The sequence below is a fragment of the Populus nigra genome, chromosome 6 (assembly GCF_951802175.1).
Source record: "Populus nigra chromosome 6, ddPopNigr1.1, whole genome shotgun sequence".
NCBI classification, from domain to species: domain Eukaryota; kingdom Viridiplantae; phylum Streptophyta; class Magnoliopsida; order Malpighiales; family Salicaceae; genus Populus; species Populus nigra.
The window spans coordinates 9,536,978-9,554,357 of NC_084857.1; the positions used below are offsets into that span (position 1 = coordinate 9,536,978).

The following is a 17,380-nucleotide window of genomic DNA, read 5'->3' on the forward strand; positions in this document are numbered from 1 at the left end:
ATAATGGGGGTCTTGGAACGCTGTCATTGTCCCTCTTGTATGATGCATGTGTCTTAAGATAGATCCAAGTTTGTGAGGTCAAATCATCAGCTTCTTTTTTCCACGGCAGCATGTAACCATTTTTAAATGTCATCAAATATACTATTCTCTAATTATTTTCAAAATTATATCAATTTAAATTTTAGAGCAACATGGATAGCAAATACTCTAACTAGTTGCCACGTAGCAAGGGATACTCCTTCCAGATGGCAAGGATCACAGTGATACGTCAAGATGTGCAGTTCTTTCTGATGCGAAAACTGTTATCGTGGAACCAATTTTAGTTTTCTTTTCTTTTCTTTAATAATAAAGATATTTTCAAACCACACTTCACCTATTGAAGGTGAATCTCTCTCCTCAGTAGATTTTTAAGAAGTCTAATCATATCTGAATTAATATATTCATAAAAAAATATTTTTTCTTCGGTCTCGGTTAAGATTTGAATTTTTAATAATATTATATTAAAAAAAATCTAATTACACTATTTATTTTTGTATTTCAAAAAATCTTTTTTAAAAATTATTTTTTTATATTTTCATATCATTTTAATATACAAACATAAAAAATAACTGTTACTGTGATACCAATATTTTTTAGCATTTAAACGCCATCAATTTTAGTAATTTAGTCACAAAAAAAAATCTCCTTACAGCTTAAGTTTGGGACGCCAGCCCGATGTAGTAAAGTTAGTTCAATAAGTAATCATCTTCTCATCATTAAGTGGGCGTGCCGGAGTGGTTATCGGGCATGACTAGAAATCATGTGGGCTCTGCCCGCGCAGGTTCGAATCCTGCCGCTCACGCGTTATCATGTATCTTTTATTATGTTTCCTCTGTATTTTTCCCTGAACCCCAGGATTATATTTCTTAAGGAATTCAGAGCAGGTTAATGGTGCAAATCATCCAACACTTTTCATTTTATCTTGGATCGATTTATATACATTTGTTTTTCTGACCTTGTACTCGCTATCCATAAATGAATTAGTCTCCATCGCCACTATTGAGTTAAATGAACATGATGTGGTTATGAAATGGAAAGCATTTAATCAATTAAAAACAAAGAATTTATATGCCTCAATCTTAATTTATCATTCTGAAATAACATGTCACAGTGCGAGTCACCTGGTTCGAACCCTTTTTTATTTATTTTTTTTATTTCATTCACGTGGTAAACGAAAAGAAAAGAATGTTTATGTGTAGAATATGCTTTGTGTGGACTCCCATGTTAAGTCATATTTTCTCAATACATGGGAGTTTTTTGGGATGAGATCCTTTGTTATTCTTGTAAGGAAAATGACAAATCATGTTTTTAAAAATTCAAATCGGTTAAATAGCATAATTGAGATTCTATTCTAATTTGAATTTCACGATCTAACATGTTTTGGATCTAAATCCATTTATTTTACTGCAAGAATTTATATGTATTTCTGAAAACATACGAGGACCAAGAACCTTTCAATTGATGACTGATTTGTATAATATTATTAAACACGAGGATTAAAATAGTTTTTTTTGAAAACCAAAGAGACAAAAATGAACAGAAAATCTATTTTCTAGCTGGGACAAGCCAGCTATGTAAATGGAACAGGCATGCATATTGCCGGGCCGGGAGGATATGGATCTGTGGAGTGATTCTTTAAAATATATGGGCCGGATACTGGGCAAAACCTTTTTGACAGGGTAGAATTTGGGATTGGTTATTGGGCGACCGGTACGCAGACTCGAAACATGGATGCCCATAATTAATGGCACGCAGCCCTCCAGTTAAAACCCTAACAAAACCCTAGGATCTAAGTCTAGAACCTTCTGTTTCTCTCTAGAGGAACTTGATCCCCCAACCCCTTCCTCCTCCTGCAATCCCTCTTGTTTTAAAAGGAGACATCCAGAACTGCAGCTCCACTCTTTCTTTCACTTTGCCGAAACAGTTTTTTTAACAAAAGAGAAAAGAATGGCCAGGCGCTTGATTCCTACCCTCAACCGCGTCCTGGTGGAGAAGATCGTCCCTCCCTCCAAAACAACTGCTGGAATTCTCCTCCCCGAGACATCTACTAAGGTATCTCATTCACTTTTGCTTTTATCTATATTTCAGCGTTAATCTGTTTCCTCCTTACATTTAATATTATAATTGAATTTGGGTGGTGGTGATTTGCTTGGGATGAAAACAGCTGAACTCAGGAAAAGTGATATCCGTGGGTCCTGGGTTAAGGAGCCCTGAAGGGAACACTATCCCTCCAGCTGTGAAGGAAGGTGACACTGTGCTTTTGCCTTCATATGGGGGTACCCAAGTCAAGCTTGGTGAAAAAGAGTAAGTGCTTCATGTGTATTGATTTAATTTTTGTGTATTATGATATTCTTTTAATGGTTTGGCTATCCGTGTATTTATTTATTTTTGTTGTTGTTGGGTCTGTGTTGGTTGTTCTTTTTTCCTTTGCAGGTATGTTTTGTACAGGGACGAGGATATCTTGGGCACTTTACATGAGTAGAAATTGGTTGCTGTTCATTTAAATGGGTTTTTGTTTTTTGGGAACTCTATTTAGGTTTTTGGGGTTAAGGCCCTGGTTTCTATGGATGTAACTGTTAACAGATTGGGTTTTTTAAAATTGAATTAAAGTTAGTCTTCTTTAGAATATGAGAATGGCAATTATCTGTCTCTGTTTTCTGGGGGTTTCCCCCTTGTTTTTGCATTATTTTCGTCTTTAACTAGACTGAAACAGAACCGTATGGGAATAAGTAAATGACTGATTCAAGTATTGGTTAATTTGACGATGACTTTCGAGTTCATGGTGGAAATGGCTCTGAGATTTTGCTTTAGAGTTTGTCGTTGTTATTGTCAGCATATGTGCTGGTGTCTTAAAAACAATCAGCATTGACTTACTGATTAGAGCAAATGGGTCGTGGATGAACGGATAGGTTGGCCTATCCGTTGATGCTATATATGCTATCAATGATTGAAATGTTAAATGCCAGTGAATTGGTGTTTGCACTTCTGATTTTTTTCAAGACTAATGATTGATCATTCCAATATCATACTTCAATGACATTTGTGGATGTAACTCGATTTAAATAACTGGATTATATCTCGTAGATGCTAGCTTGGTTGTGAGAATGCATGGTAGGATTATTGTTCTTTTTATTCTCTTATTGGTTATTGCTTTGAGGAATATAGTTTGGCACGTGTGCCATGAGATGCTAAGTGAGGTTTAGATGTACAGCAAATTAAAATTCGGATTATGCATTATGGACGAAAGGGAGATCGTTAAAAGATTCAAGCTTAATTATTCGGAGAGACTTCAACAGTAAAGGTTTTATTTAGTGTCTATGGAGAGTCGGAGACTCAGTTGAAAACATGATTTCTTTTTTGGAATTTAGATATGCGACTCCCACTCCCAGACAACCAGTCCGTTCTGAGATATGGATCTTGAAATTTCGAGATTTTTGCATTTTAAAGTTGTTGGCAGAATAGGGGGGATGGTCATGGTTATGAAACCTGAAAGGCTTGATCTGGATCTTGCTCTTCCAGAGTTTGAATCTGTCCAGGTTGAAAAATAGAGGAATGGTTGAATTAGCCAAATCTAAGTTGATTTATGACCATGGGTTGCCAAATTTAAGTTGATTTATGACCATGGGTTGCCAAATTTAAGTTGATCTAAGATCCTGTTGATTCGGGACAAAACCTGGTTTTTAATGTGTTGATTTTTTTTTTGGGTTAAAAGTACGGCATTTTGATTTTTAACTATGATTATAATTGTCATAAGATCTGCACCATTTTAAAGAATGAATATTCATTGGTGATGATCGGCATGCCTGGCATTGCATTAAAGGGTGATGAATTTGTTCCGGGCAAAGTGTTGGAGCAATCCACATCTCTCGGACCACCTGACAGTACATTGCAACTGGCGATGCTAATTCTACTCTGTATTGCTCCATTTTATTTTTCTTGTTTTTATTCTCTTTTTAATTTCATCTTCTTTTTTTTTATTTCAACCAGTTAGGTAAAAAATCAAGTAGAAAGAATTTTTGTTTTGTCAATTTTATTTTTTCTTTTTCAAGTGGTTGAATTGTTTTTAAATTGGTCAAGTCATGTCTATAAAACTCTTATACAAATTAATTTTAAACACGAGGTAAGCAATAATATGGATTAAAAAGGTTTTTTATGTTATTTTTTTTTAAATTTCATTCTTATATCTTTTTACTATTTGGTTGGGTTGCTCTTGAACCGATCAAATCAACTGAATTATATCAAAATAATTTTTTTATAATTTAATTTTAACCTACTCAAGTCGAGAGATTTTAAAATTAATCTATTATATTGGATTTAATAATAATATCAAATAATTTTTTATAACACAAAAATTTTTAGTTACATTTAAAAAAAAAAAAAACTGATCTCAACTGCAATCTCAGTGCCAGCCTAGTAATTTGCAAAATCATCTTGTGAGGCCCAAAATTCCAATCTACATGGTTGACCCCTCTAGTACTGTCTGTTCTCACATCCATGTCCGTGTGCTTGCGTCTCCTGAGGCCGTGATTGAGGAGATAAACAAGGAAGACAACTGGACAACCTGAAGTTAGTTTCTTAGTAGCCCCACAACAACATAGTGAGAAAGTGTAATGTATAGGCTAAGTAGGCAATGAACTGTCTGATTGGAAAATCTCAGTGGCCATAACGTGAGTCGCTGTCCTGATTTGCCAAGAGAAGTGCTCTTTTCGGTGGCAAATTTCATGTGTTGCGTTTTTTTTTTCAGGGGTGGAAAGAATATCTCTAGGATAGTTTGCGCGTCAACAAGAACAACTAAATATTTTTTAAATGATTTAAGAAAATGTATTCTAGCTTACACGAGAATACCCGCGATGAAAATCGATTTTCCATTTCTTCCCGTCGCCTCCCATACCAAAGTTTGAAGAGCTGCTTTCTTATCGAGCACACGAGGAGAGGCTACTTTTCAAGCCAACCTCGCCTGCCTCGTTTGATCATGGAAAAAGCAACACATGGTGTCCCCGTTCATTATCAATTGCTTTTAGACCGTGAGCTGTAGGCATGGTTGGTTCATTTAATGGTCTCCTCGTAAGAGCAAATCTTAGGAAACTGCTGCTCTTGGCAGATGGAATGCTTTGGAGGTGATTGAGATAAAGTGACATGAACCCTAGCTTTCAATTTAGATCGATTGCTAAACTTTTTTAAACTAAAAGTTGAGTTGAAATAGAAACAAGGATTTGGAAGTATAATTTAATTTAATTTTTTTATATATATAATTCTCTCAAGTTTCACCATATTTTATATATATATATATATATATATATATATATATATATATATATTTTATTAACTAAAAAAATGATTAAAAGATTTGGAGAATTTTTGTTGCTTTTAAAAACTCTAACATCTTGAAAGAAAAACATATTATAAGCAAATAAAATGTTTTCTCTTTAGAGATGCTTCTTCTAAGTTTTTATCTGATGCTTCTTTTAAGAGCGTATTTAACGGTATAGTTGTGAGTGTTTTTCAAATAATTTTTCGTGCTAAAATATATGCCAATGATATTTTTTTATTTTTTAAAAATCATTTTTGATATCAACACATCAAAACGATCCAAGACGTACAAACCATATTAAATTTTAGTAAAAAAAAAAAATTTAATTTTTTAGGAACGCAGCCGCAGCCGCGTTTCCAAACGTAGCCTAAGTCTTTATCTGATGCTTCTTTTAAGTCTTTATTTTTTCTCATATTTATTTTTAGTTTTAATTATTTTTTTTAATCATTGATTTAATACTGAAAAAGGAAATACAAATCTTGATTGCATTTATTTGCCCAATTCTTTCCCTTTTACTTCAGTAACAGCTTCACCTCGAAATGGAAATACAATGACCTCAATGTTATAAATTTGAAGGCCAGGATTTAAAAAATAAAACCAAGGATCCCAATCCAACCCGTTTTGGTGTGGGGCGGCGTATTACGAAGGGGAAGACGAGGAAATTAGTTGGCCACTTGTCTTTTTTTGTGCTGGGGTTTTTCACAGAGCTGGCAATGAATAGAGGTCTGGTCACTACTCACTGGTGGAGCACGTACCGAGAACCCAACTTGCCTGTCCTGAAATCAAATTGGCCCTCTTGTAAATTTTTGCTTCGTGTCTTTTTCATGCAAGAAAAAAATTGGTAGACCAACAAATCTGTGAAATAAAGCAATCACAGGCCAACCAACAGGGGGAAACAGGGCAAGAAAAGAGATCAGTAGTTAAATTAAATTAAATAATTAACTTGAAGAGGGTGTCATGACTGACAAAACTGCAGTGATGCGTTTCTGTAAGACATCCATGCGCACTTGCCGTATGGATGCAAGAACATAAAATAACTACTAGAAGCACCTGGATTAGAATTATTTAAGTTTTCCAGCCAATGGTGATAATAAAGGTGTCGCAGCACAGAGTGTCCCCATAAATGAGTTTGCTTCCATTGATTTAAAAATTCCCTGCATTATCTTCAATTCACATGCCTGTGATGAATCTGGCATGATTAAAATAAAAGGCACCATTTGTTTAGGGATGAAGGTTGTGATATTCTCCAAATTTAATGTCTGTCTTTAAAGTTAGCATCCTTTTTATCCTGTTTTAGTACCTGATTGTTTTTATAATTTAAAAGTGTTTTTTTTAAATTGATTTTTTTATTTTCTTTAAATTAATATTTTTATATTGATATACTAATATTAAAAATAATTTTTAAAAACTAAAAATAAAAATAAAATTATTTTAATATATTTCTAATAAAAAACACTTTAAAAACTTCCTTTACAAGACAAGGTGATCGTACCAGGCAATTAAAGCTCAAATCAGTCCCCTGCGAGCTACATTCGAACTTGTAAGTTTACGTTTCAGTCAGGAATGTTTTAGAGTTCCTACATTCCAGCCACTGGGGATGTTTCTTTAGTGGTTTATTTTCCAAGGTTTTTGGCAGGATTTCTACTGGCAATTGGTACTTCCACGAGATTTTTTTTTATCAGTCATCTCTGGGTTTAAATAAATATCACAACGTGGGGAGTATAGCTTAAGATAAAAAGAACAAAAAAATTGGAAGGCAAAATGGGCGCTGTGATGATGGCTGAGATCACTGTTTGTTTATTTTTGTAGCTTGAAAATATTTTTTAAAAAAATTAATTTTTTATTTTAAATTAATTTTTATATGTTTTTATATGATTTTGATATACAATATCAAAAATAAATTTAAAATAAATAAAAAATACTCTAAAAAAATAACCACCGAGTGCATGTGCTATTGTTGTGCGCTGGTAGCAGACACGAAGGAGAGGGCAACCAACAACGCGCCAGTGACGCCACTCAACAGTCTCAACTGTGCCTCGTCATGGCACGTGCTTCCCTTCTAAAATAAGGGGCATTGATAGCATATGATGACTTGCACTACAGGTGCTTTCCTGTGCCAACTGCCTTCTCTTCTAATTTCGTTGATTGATGCAGCCTTGCTGACGTTAAGAAAATAAAAATAAAAATAAAAATAAAAAAGCAGCCTCACGCATATTACAATTCCTTTCCATTAGTTTTCTTGGTTTCGTCAAGAAAATGGGAGCAAGACTATTTGTTCCCAAGCTGCTTATAAATCTTGGCAAAATCCAAACAACTTTTTCATGTGATTAATTAATTGTACAAAGAACAAAAAATAATAAAAGGCGAGAATAAAATGCAATAGGTGGATCGTCGTTGAGAAATAAATAAATAAGAAAATGAAAAGTGTTCTCGGTCAACGGACACATGAGTTGTTAATACTGAATGTAGGGCGATGAATTTTTATTGAAATGATACTGTTATATATATATATCTTTGGATTGTTTATACGTTAACTGAAATTATTATTATTTTTTAATAATTTTAAGAAAAAATCTTTTCATATTAATCAATCAAAAATAAATTTCTTTTTTTCAAGATTCAAACTAAGAAAAAAAAAACAGATTTCCTCCACAAACTCACTGCTTAACACTTTTTATTGAAATAATAAAACTCCCCTTGATTAGATTATTTTTATCCCTTATTTTAAATCTATTGCATTTACGTAGTTTTTTTTTCGTTTTATAGGATATTGAAGAGGGATTCAAATTTACAACAATTTTCTTTGAAATACAAGTGCAAAAACAAAATAATATCATGTGTTCTTTATGCTTGTTTTTTTTTAGTGCGCGTATAAAATATTGTGATTTCACTACTTTTTAAAAATATTTTTTATTATATCAAAATCATAAAAAAAACACTAAAAATTAAATTGGTATTTTTTAAAATAAATATATTTTTAAAAACATTTTAAAATTAATAAAATAGATATATATATATATATATATATATATTCTAAATATAAATAAAAATATTTTTTTATAGATTAGGATGTGATTTTTTTAAAAAAAAATTATAAAATTAATATTATTAATTATTCCAGGATATTCTAAAATCTTCCTATTAGAAAAGAGGTCAAGGGATGCTAAAGTTAACTTGAAGCGTCATTTAAATTTTCAAACAAAGAAATAGCGAAAAGAGAGAAAACAACATCGATCTAATCTTAAACGTATTATATTTCTCATCGAGAACAACAGCATTTGGAAGCCATTCTCGAGTCCCACCATCAAAACTCCCTCTCTTTTCTTTTTCTTTTTAAATACATTCCTTCCTTGCACTATCTCTCCCCACCACCACGTGCTCTCTCTCTCTCTCTCTCACTCTCTCTGTGTCTTTCCCCTTCTAAAACCATTCCAAACAAGAGAGAAAAGGGGGGAGAAATCAAGAAAGAGAGGGGAGAGGTAGAGGGAGAGCACTGAAAACACAGATATGCATGACGACACGTCGTAGGAAAGAACTAGTAATCAAAACGACGAAGATCCAAATCGAATTACTATTGCAATTCTACTAAATGCACGCTTACAATAGAATACCTAGCAGCGGCCACACAACACCGTCACCGCCTCAATCGCCGCTCCGTTCACCTAGGTACCGTCACGGAAGTGGAGGAGGAGGCCGGTCCAAGTCTGGCCGGTTCACCCCTTCCTCCTTCCCGCCAGGAAGGTCCCTCGCACACCGCCTCGCTTGGTTCCTCCTCTCTGCCCTCCTCCGCCGCCAGGGGATTTTCCTTTTCGCTCCTCTCATTTATATTTCTGGTATGCTTTTGTACATGGGAACGGTGTCGTTCGATGTTGGCCCTGTAATTGACCATAAGCCTGCTCCTGGTTCGGTTTATCGGAGCCCTCAGATTTATGAGAAGCTTCGACCGGAAATGGATGCCGATAATTCTTCAGCTGATGCGGTGCGCTTTTTATTATTTCTTTCTTTATTTTCTGCATGATTTGGAAAGTTGGGATCTTGCAGTAGAAACTATTTGGCATCGCATGAATTGTAAATCAGAATCAAAGTGTGATTTAACTATCTAAATTTTTAATTATCACTTAGTTCTGTTTCATTGTTAAAACGGGGCAGCTTGATGTTGCTGGCTCCAATTTGTGATATGTATAGCAATGTCTATAGAATTGGATAGAACTTATTTCTGAGAAATGCATTATTATAGTTCTAAATGCCATATATATATTTGTGCTTGGCTGCTTGTTATGGCTATCTATAGAATCACTCCTGCATTGGTTTTTATGTTTATGATTTACTCTTTACTCATGTTTTAGTCCGTGTTGATAAGAAATTGAATTCCTTGTAGCTATCAACTGTATGGAAAAACTCGTATAGAAGTGGTGAGTGGAGACAGTGCATAAAGAAGTCTTCTGAAGGTATGGATTATGTCAAGGAGCTTCATTATGCTATATCTTGACCAGCTGGTCTTTGAAGTGTAGAGTTGCGAATAGCATGTAGGGTTTTAATTGTTGCAATTGTTTGATATAAACCTTTTATCAATATCAATTAATTTTTGCTTGCTTTAGTTTTATGCATCTCTGCTGTAAGAGATACTTGGATTTGGATCTTTTTAGTCGCAGAAATATGGTTTCCTTCATAAGATGTAATTGGATGTTAATGAAGCTTTGTTGCATTTATTTGAACAGTAGCTGTATTGTGTGCACTTGTGCGTGGCATTTGTTTCTGTTTAGGCTTGCATCATTCTTGTATGGATAAAGAGAATGTACAGGAACATGAAAAAGTCTGTCTGAATATAATGGTCACAGTTGTTTTGAGGCAGTTGGTCTTCAGATGTTTTTAATAGGATATGCTGCATAGGAATGGGATTGACTTCTCACTGTTTATACTCATCCTGCATTTCAATTCAGTGCCTGCTTTCTTCTGTCAAAAGAAGCTGGGCCTCATTGAAATTGGTCATTCTGGTATTTATATGGTTAATAATCATAAGTTGGACTATTACTGGAATAATATTATTTTACTATATTCAAATCATTGCTACTAATTTTTTTTGGCTCACCATTGCAAACATAACATCTAATTCTGGTTTTGCATCATGAATACCCGTTCTTGTGGTCACTCTTACTGCTATGAAACAACAGAAAACCAATGCTACCTTTGTCATTTAATACAGGACTGTATTTATTGTAGCTCCCACCTTTAACAACCTGTTTCAGTCTCAATATCATTCAAGAATTTTTTTTATGCCATAGAATATCAGGAGGATTTTTCTTATCGGTTAGAGATAAATAATATGTTTTCCTCACTATAAATACTTGTCCAAGTGTTAGTCATGTTTGTCTTTATGTTTACCAAGTTTCAGTGTTGTGGATGTTTCATGATAGGCTTACCTGAATCAAATGGCTACATCTATGTTGAGGCAAATGGTGGTCTGAATCAGCAGAGAACTTCGGTTGGTTTCATTCTTTGTTTTTGCTTATTTCATAGTCATAAATGTTCATGATTTTGTTAGTATGCAAGCTTCTTGTTCATTTAACAAATTGTCAATTTTGTATTCTCAACGCAATTGCTGTGGATCCTTGTAGATATGCAATGCGGTTGCTGTGGCGGGCTTTCTTAATGCAACTCTCCTCATTCCTAACTTTCATTATCATAGCATCTGGAGAGATCCTAGGTTAGTCAACACCTGTTCTTCAGTAATCTTTTTGGACCATATGCCTAATAATGTCGTAATAGAGAAAAAAGTACGAGATTTTATTGGTTTGACTCGTGAACTGTACTACTGAAGTAACTTGTAGGAATACCATGTCATATGCTGTATTATCCCTTTTCAAGTAGCTTAATCTGATAAAAAGGTTCTCATGATGTCGGGATATTAATATGGCTATAAGTTGACCTAACTATTGTAAAAGGCCTCTGTAAATTAACCATTGCATTCTGCATACAAATGCTCAGATTTCCCAATTTGGTCAATACCATAAGAAGCTGCTTAGCTTACTGCTTAAATGCACGCTAAAATCAAATAAACTTACAACAGCTCATGCTCGTGTGATGCTCGTGTGATGCCTGTCAACATTTTATCAGCCAAAATATATTATAAAAACTATTTCCTTTACTCTGTATGGGCAGAAAAACTCTTATCAGGACACTAATTCTGCACTAGAGTTTCCATTAGATTATCTATTAGACACTGTTTGGATTTGTCATCTTCCTCCCCTTGATCCTGTTGATTGTGGTTGATTGTTTCATGCATAGGTCATGTTAGATAGTACGAGTTTTCTGTTGGAGATAATTTACAATCTATCGAGGCATGCAAATAATGGATGATTTGGTTTAGTTATTTGGATTTTAATTCTTTCATGCATGTTTACATATGCTGGTCAGATATACTTGAATACTTTTTGAGAGTTCCCCTTTGCACTTTCTCTGTAAGACCTGCCATAAAAGTTGGCCATGATAGAATCAATTTCAAATCACTCAAACTTGGCTTCTAGGAGGGTATAGTTTGGATGATTTTTTTTGTTTTCGGACATTTTCATTGATAAACAAATCAAATGCATATTCGTTTGCTTTGAAAAATTAGCTTGAGGGTTGACTGGATGAGCAAACAGTTGCATGCTTATATTAAAACTTTGGAGCTGTCCGCTTTCTTCATTTGACCCTAGCTGTAGTTTCAACAATTAAGGCGAGAATTCAGTTAGCAGTTATGGTGGATAATTGTATATGATGCAACTTTATTATATATGTCAGGTTTGATCAAAGTAATTTTTTGGCGTAGGTTGCAGTTAACTGCCCTGTTTTTCCTTGTGCATTATTGTAAAAGTTTGAGCCTGATTGATGTGCTATCGATTCCCACTTTTTTCGTCCGTGTGGACTAGATTTCGTGGCAGATGTTAGCTTCTATAAACTATGGGCATTTTGTTGGGTAGTGGGCAACTACTTTACCACCTTTTCCTTAAATCTTTTGTATTCAACCAAGCACACAAAGTTGTGAAACTTCAGTTTTTTGAATTCCTAACAGAATTATCTTCTTGACAGAAATAAGATGCTTTGGTCTATTTTAAATATGGTCAAAAGAAATTACATATGGGTAGTTTGGGTGGATTATTTATCATGATAGATGATTTTGATTTTCATACTGGTTTGTGTTGTGGTTACTAGCTTGTTTTATTTGTACCTTTATGAGGGAGATTCCAAGCTGGTTTGTCTAGTGGTTGCTAGATGCTCCCACCCTATCACATGTTACCTCTTGAAAAATCTGGTTCTTGGAGATTGATATTTTGTGAGAAATATTTAAGTTGATTTCTTATTGTTAGGTATGCTTTCTGCAAGGTGTGCATTTGGTTTGAGAGGTTCCTTTGACTATCTTCTACCTTTTTCATTGAACTAGCTCATGAATGAGAGAGATACATATGTAAATTATCCATGATCTAAAATTTCTATTTGAGAAAAAGAGCAGTTTTGAAGTTGGGCAAACAAATTGATGATTTTTATTTATTTTTGTACTTGTTGATTGTGTTGTGAACAAAGCACAACATTGTCTACAAGTGGAATCCTTTTATTGTTTTTATTCCACAGTTTATGAGAAATTTATGTGTAAATAATAATATTTTGTTCCAAGAGACCTGTTTTCATATAGACCAAAGCAGCTGAGACGGGGTTTCACTTGTGCAGCAAATTCGAAGACATATATGATGAGGACTATTTTATCAGTACATTGGAAAATGTAGTAAGGGTGGTTGATAAGATTCCTGAATATCTTATGGAGCGTTATGATAACAACATGACTAATGTCCAGAACTTCAGAGTAAAAGCATGGGCACCTGTTCAGTATTACAGGGATGTTGTCCTTCCAAAGCTATTAGAAGAAAGGTGAGTGGTAAAGCTGTAATCTTATTTGTTACAACATAGATTTCCCACCTTTTAACTTGCCTACTCTGTGTTCCATCTAAACAGCAAGTCATTCCAGGTGTCCCCCTCCCTCATTTCATTCTATGTTTCAGTTTGTGCTGATAACCATACCATCCATTGATGCCTTAAGATGTGGTTGTGGGCAGCCCCCGTGGTGGTTACACAAATAAATTTTGGACGTGCTGGTATTTGTTTATGAATGATTGTCAAGGTCAAATTAATTTAATCTGTCATTATTAATTGATCACTTTCTTTGGTCAAATTAATCTAATCTATTGTAATTAATTGATAACTTCTTTCTTGTATTGCTTTATAACAGTTTATTTCACTCTGTATAAGAGAAATACATCTTAACATTGAAATTGCCTGCATCACTGTATTGATGTTAAACCTTAGATTCTGACCCTGACTACTCTGATGCATTTTCCCTATTTTGATTGCTTATCTCGAGAGATTATTATAACCAATATATGATGCAAACATGTTCGAAGTGTAGGTAGGCAGTGATGGGGGATGAAGAAAAACAACGTTGGGAATTATTATTTGACTGTTTAGGAATTCTATTTAGTAGGTTTCTTATTTTATTTGTCTTGTTGCCTATAGATAAGCACCATATGCAGACATTCATAAAGAACGTCATATATTGATATTAGAAAAGATGAATTTTCTTCTAGAGAATTAATTCTCTTGTTTCTGGTTTTGTTGGTGTGTCTATGCCACAATGATGTCTTTCTTTGGAACGACTCCGGCACATTCTGATGATGTTTCACGAGTCTCACTGTGTGTCTATTACCGATGACTGCTGAATATATTGCAATCAATTTTTATGATTGTTAATTTGAAGCAATGATTTTTGAAAACCGTCTCAGGGTCATAAGGATTTCTCCTTTTGCAAATCGCTTATCATTTGACGTTCCTCCAGCTGTCCAACGGCTTAGATGTTTGGCAAATTATGAAGCTTTAAGGTTCTCAAATCCCATATTAACTATGGGAGAAACATTGGTAGCAAGAATGAAAGAACGCAGTGCAAGCCATGGTGGAAAGTATGTTTCTATTCATCTTCGCTTTGAAGAGGTTAGCTGTCATTAAATTAGCAGTTTCAATGCTAGTGTTGTTTACTATTACAACCAACAATGTTTTGTATTTTTTGAGTGAAATCTTAAATTGGTCGCAAATGCGCACTTGCAGGACATGGTTGCTTTCTCTTGCTGTGTATTTGATGGTGGAGAGCAAGAAGCCAAAGACATGAAGGAAGCGAGGGAAAGGGGTTGGAAAGGAAAATTTACAAAGCCTGGTCGGACTATACGTCCTGGGGCAATTAGGCTCAATGGGAAGTGTCCTCTTACTCCTTTAGAGGTAATATACATTCATATTCTGTTACTCGATTCCATTGAAAAGCAATACTCAGAATTCAATTCCATGTGTTCTCTTTACATGATCTTCATGGTCAAATAGGTGTAAAATACTTATGTTTGACACTTCGGTAGAAACTATTGTGAATGCTAATCGTTGCCAATGTTTTTCCCTTATTGTGAATCCTTGTTGAGACATTCTAAAGTAAACTGGAAATATTTCAGCTGTTTTTTTGTCACTATCTTAAAAGTTGGTGGATAAGTAGGTGTATATGTTCTTCTAGCTCTGAGATGACTGAGAAATGGGTTCAGTTTTACAACCTAGGAAGCACAAACAGCTTTCAACATGTCTTCAAGTAACTACACTGTGTATGGCCTAAGAAACTGTGGTCCCATAACCTCACATTCTCTTGAGCTATCATGCAAATTCTGTATTTTGTCACTACTAGTTTAAATTTGAAGTCCAAAGGAAAGCAGGTATTGACCCAACCAGGAAGTACTGGTGAATGCATATGAAACACGCTGATCGTTTTCTTACCTTAAATTGAGACTTCTCAACATAATGAGGTGTAAATAAAACTTCCATCTGCTTATGTAACTGTAAAGCTTCTTATACATGTGCCTGTAGGTTTGTAGATTTTGGTTTAGTTTTCTCATAGCATGATATTTTTTAAACCTTCTCAGGTTGGATTGATGCTTAGGGGCATGGGTTTTGATAAAAACACGCATATCTATTTGGCCTCTGGAAAGATTTACAATTCTGAAAAATACATGGCCCCGCTGTTGGAAATGTTTCCAAATCTGTTGACTAAAGACATGCTGGCATTGGATGAGGAACTTGATCCATTCAAGGTCTGTATGGTTTGTGGTTTTCTCTCATCCATCTTTCAGGCCTGATTAAGTGTCATTGATTTGACTTGAGTTGCTGCTTCCAGAATTATTCTTCCAGGATGGCTGCAATAGACTACACTGTGTGTCTTCACAGTGAGGTATTTGTGACAACTCAGGGTGGCAACTTCCCCCATTTTTTGATGGGTCATAGAAGATTCTTGTATGGTGGACACTCGAAGACAATCAGGCCAGACAAGCGAAAGTTAGCATTGCTCTTTGATAATCCAAAAATCGGGTATGTATTTATATTGCTGCAAAGATAGCACCCTTGAGTTTGATTTTGATCCTGCATTTCATGTGGTGCTAGACTAAAATGATCGGATAAAGAATTGAAGGGGACTGGAGTCTGAACATGTTTGGTTGTTTAGAATGCACATTATTGTACAGAAACAAGTACTCACTATTTTGTATTTCCTCTTTTTTGGCAGATGGAAGAGCTTCAAGCGACACATGATGAATATGCGGTCTCACAGCGATTCTAAAGGATTTGAACTCAAAAGGCCAAATGACTCCGTATATTCCTATCCATGCCCAGATTGCATGTGCCGTGTGAACAGAACAGAAGATTCAAGATCATCTTCAGTTACATGACCTGCTTCGGAATAGATTTTGATTGTTGTTTCTTCTACGATTATTTTTGTGGACACATCTTGCTGATGACTCCAATTTTTTCATCTCGCGATTCTTTCATTTTTTCCCCTTCCTGCATGGTGGGAGGGCTTACACTTCAATTTTGGGAGCTTCAAGGATTTAATGGAGTTCGCATTCATCAGATTATTTCCCGGGACTTGAAATGGGGAAGCTGCAACTTTTTGTACATGATGCCAGAGGACGCAGACTACATTTTGCCCCGGGTATTAACTGAGCATTGTTATCATACATACTGCTACAGCTGCTGTATCTAACAAGCTGTACAATGGCTAGTCAGATTCTTTTGTACCCTGGTTTTCTCGTTGCTTGTAAATTAGCTGGACGTTTGATAGACGTGCAAGACCCTAGAAAAAGGACACGAATTGTGTACCTTTGTGAAAATTCAGGGTATCATTTTTTTCGTAGCTTGATTGTTCTTTTTCTTGTAAGTTGCATACATGTTCTTGCCTTGCCTCTTGATTGCTCGTCTAGTGAATCCTGTTTCTTGGTAAGATTTTAAGGGAAGCTATCGATGCCTAATCTTCTGCTCTGACATTTTTGGGCAACTAGCTGGGCACCGAGCCTGGCCACTTGACCAATAATGTCTTGCAATTGTATATTTTGAAGAAAAAATGATCTGGAATTTCAAATTTTGGTCGGCCAAAATATTTAGTCATGAACATGTTTTTCCTCGTTTGAGCAATCAGCATTATCCAAACTCTAGGCAAAAAGGTATTTTATTGTAAATGCTCCAGTTTGGATGATTTATTTAAAACTCAATTAGAAAAGGATTTAATCTTGTTCTATGAAAATTGGCTCAATTAGAAAGGGGTTGAGATTCAATTAGAAAAGGATTTAATTTTGGTTTAGGAGCAAAATATCCCTTGTTAAGCGAATAATTAAAGCTATTAAATAGTTTAGATAAAATTTTCCCTTTTCTTTTTTTGTCTTTTTCATTATAAAAGCTCTCTTGTATCTTTTTGGATTTGGACCCTCTCATGTTTTTGAAGTCACGATGGATCCAAATATAGTTAATAAAAAAAAAATAGAGATTGGGATCCAAATAATGGGCTTGTTTGGTACTGCTACATTATGTTGTTTGGTGTTATGATGCAGTTCGCCGGGGTAAAAATAATATTTGATAACTGATTATCATGCTTTACACTTGAAGCAGTTAAATAGTGTTTAATTGAAATTTATTATTGCGCTTTTAAGA

General features: G+C 34.8%; 2 protein-coding genes and 1 non-coding gene across 4 annotated transcripts; all 3 read left to right on the forward strand.

Moving 5' to 3' along the window:
* Positions 1–759: 759 nt before the first annotated feature.
* Positions 760–841, forward strand: TRNAS-AGA (transfer RNA serine (anticodon AGA)). Its single transcript has one exon. It is a non-coding gene; the product is annotated as a tRNA-Ser (tRNA).
* Positions 842–1,792: 951 nt separating this feature from the next.
* Positions 1,793–2,667, forward strand: LOC133696711 (10 kDa chaperonin, mitochondrial-like). Its single transcript, XM_062118977.1, has 3 exons — positions 1,793–2,091; positions 2,204–2,343; positions 2,473–2,667. The coding sequence occupies exons 1-3, from the start codon at positions 1,987–1,989 to the stop codon at positions 2,519–2,521; spliced, it is 294 nt and encodes a 97-aa protein (XP_061974961.1). The 5' UTR covers positions 1,793–1,986; the 3' UTR covers positions 2,522–2,667.
* Positions 2,668–8,596: 5,929 nt separating this feature from the next.
* Positions 8,597–16,589, forward strand: LOC133697594 (protein ESMERALDA 1-like). Of its 2 annotated transcripts, XM_062120249.1 has the most exons (10): positions 8,597–9,329; positions 9,729–9,798; positions 10,765–10,832; positions 10,966–11,054; positions 13,055–13,252; positions 14,161–14,365; positions 14,480–14,647; positions 15,328–15,495; positions 15,579–15,769; positions 15,963–16,589. In XM_062120249.1, the coding sequence occupies exons 1-10, from the start codon at positions 8,940–8,942 to the stop codon at positions 16,123–16,125; spliced, it is 1,710 nt and encodes a 569-aa protein (XP_061976233.1). In that variant the 5' UTR covers positions 8,597–8,939; the 3' UTR covers positions 16,126–16,589. The 2 variants fall into 2 exon arrangements, with proteins under 2 accessions (XP_061976233.1, XP_061976235.1); XM_062120251.1 differs by lacking the exon at positions 8,597–9,329 and having other exon boundaries at positions 9,736–9,798; positions 10,743–10,832.
* Positions 16,590–17,380: the final 791 nt, after the last annotated feature.

What these genes read in the sequence shown, in the direction of transcription:
- LOC133696711 (XM_062118977.1), top strand. Translation starts at nt 1,987, where the DNA reads ATGGCCAGGCGCTTGATTCCTACCCTCAACCGCGTCCTGGTGGAGAAG. An exon ending in TCCCCGAGACATCTACTAAG is followed by an intron (nt 2,092 to 2,203) that starts GTATCTCATTCA and finishes GGATGAAAACAG; the next exon opens with CTGAACTCAGGAAAAGTGAT. An exon ending in GTCAAGCTTGGTGAAAAAGA is followed by an intron (nt 2,344 to 2,472) that starts GTAAGTGCTTCA and finishes TTTCCTTTGCAG; the next exon opens with GTATGTTTTGTACAGGGACG.
- LOC133697594 (XM_062120249.1), top strand. Translation starts at nt 8,940, where the DNA reads ATGCACGCTTACAATAGAATACCTAGCAGCGGCCACACAACACCGTCA. An exon ending in ATAATTCTTCAGCTGATGCG is followed by an intron (nt 9,330 to 9,728) that starts GTGCGCTTTTTA and finishes AATTCCTTGTAG; the next exon opens with CTATCAACTGTATGGAAAAA. An exon ending in CCAAAGCTATTAGAAGAAAG is followed by an intron (nt 13,253 to 14,160) that starts GTGAGTGGTAAA and finishes AAACCGTCTCAG; the next exon opens with GGTCATAAGGATTTCTCCTT.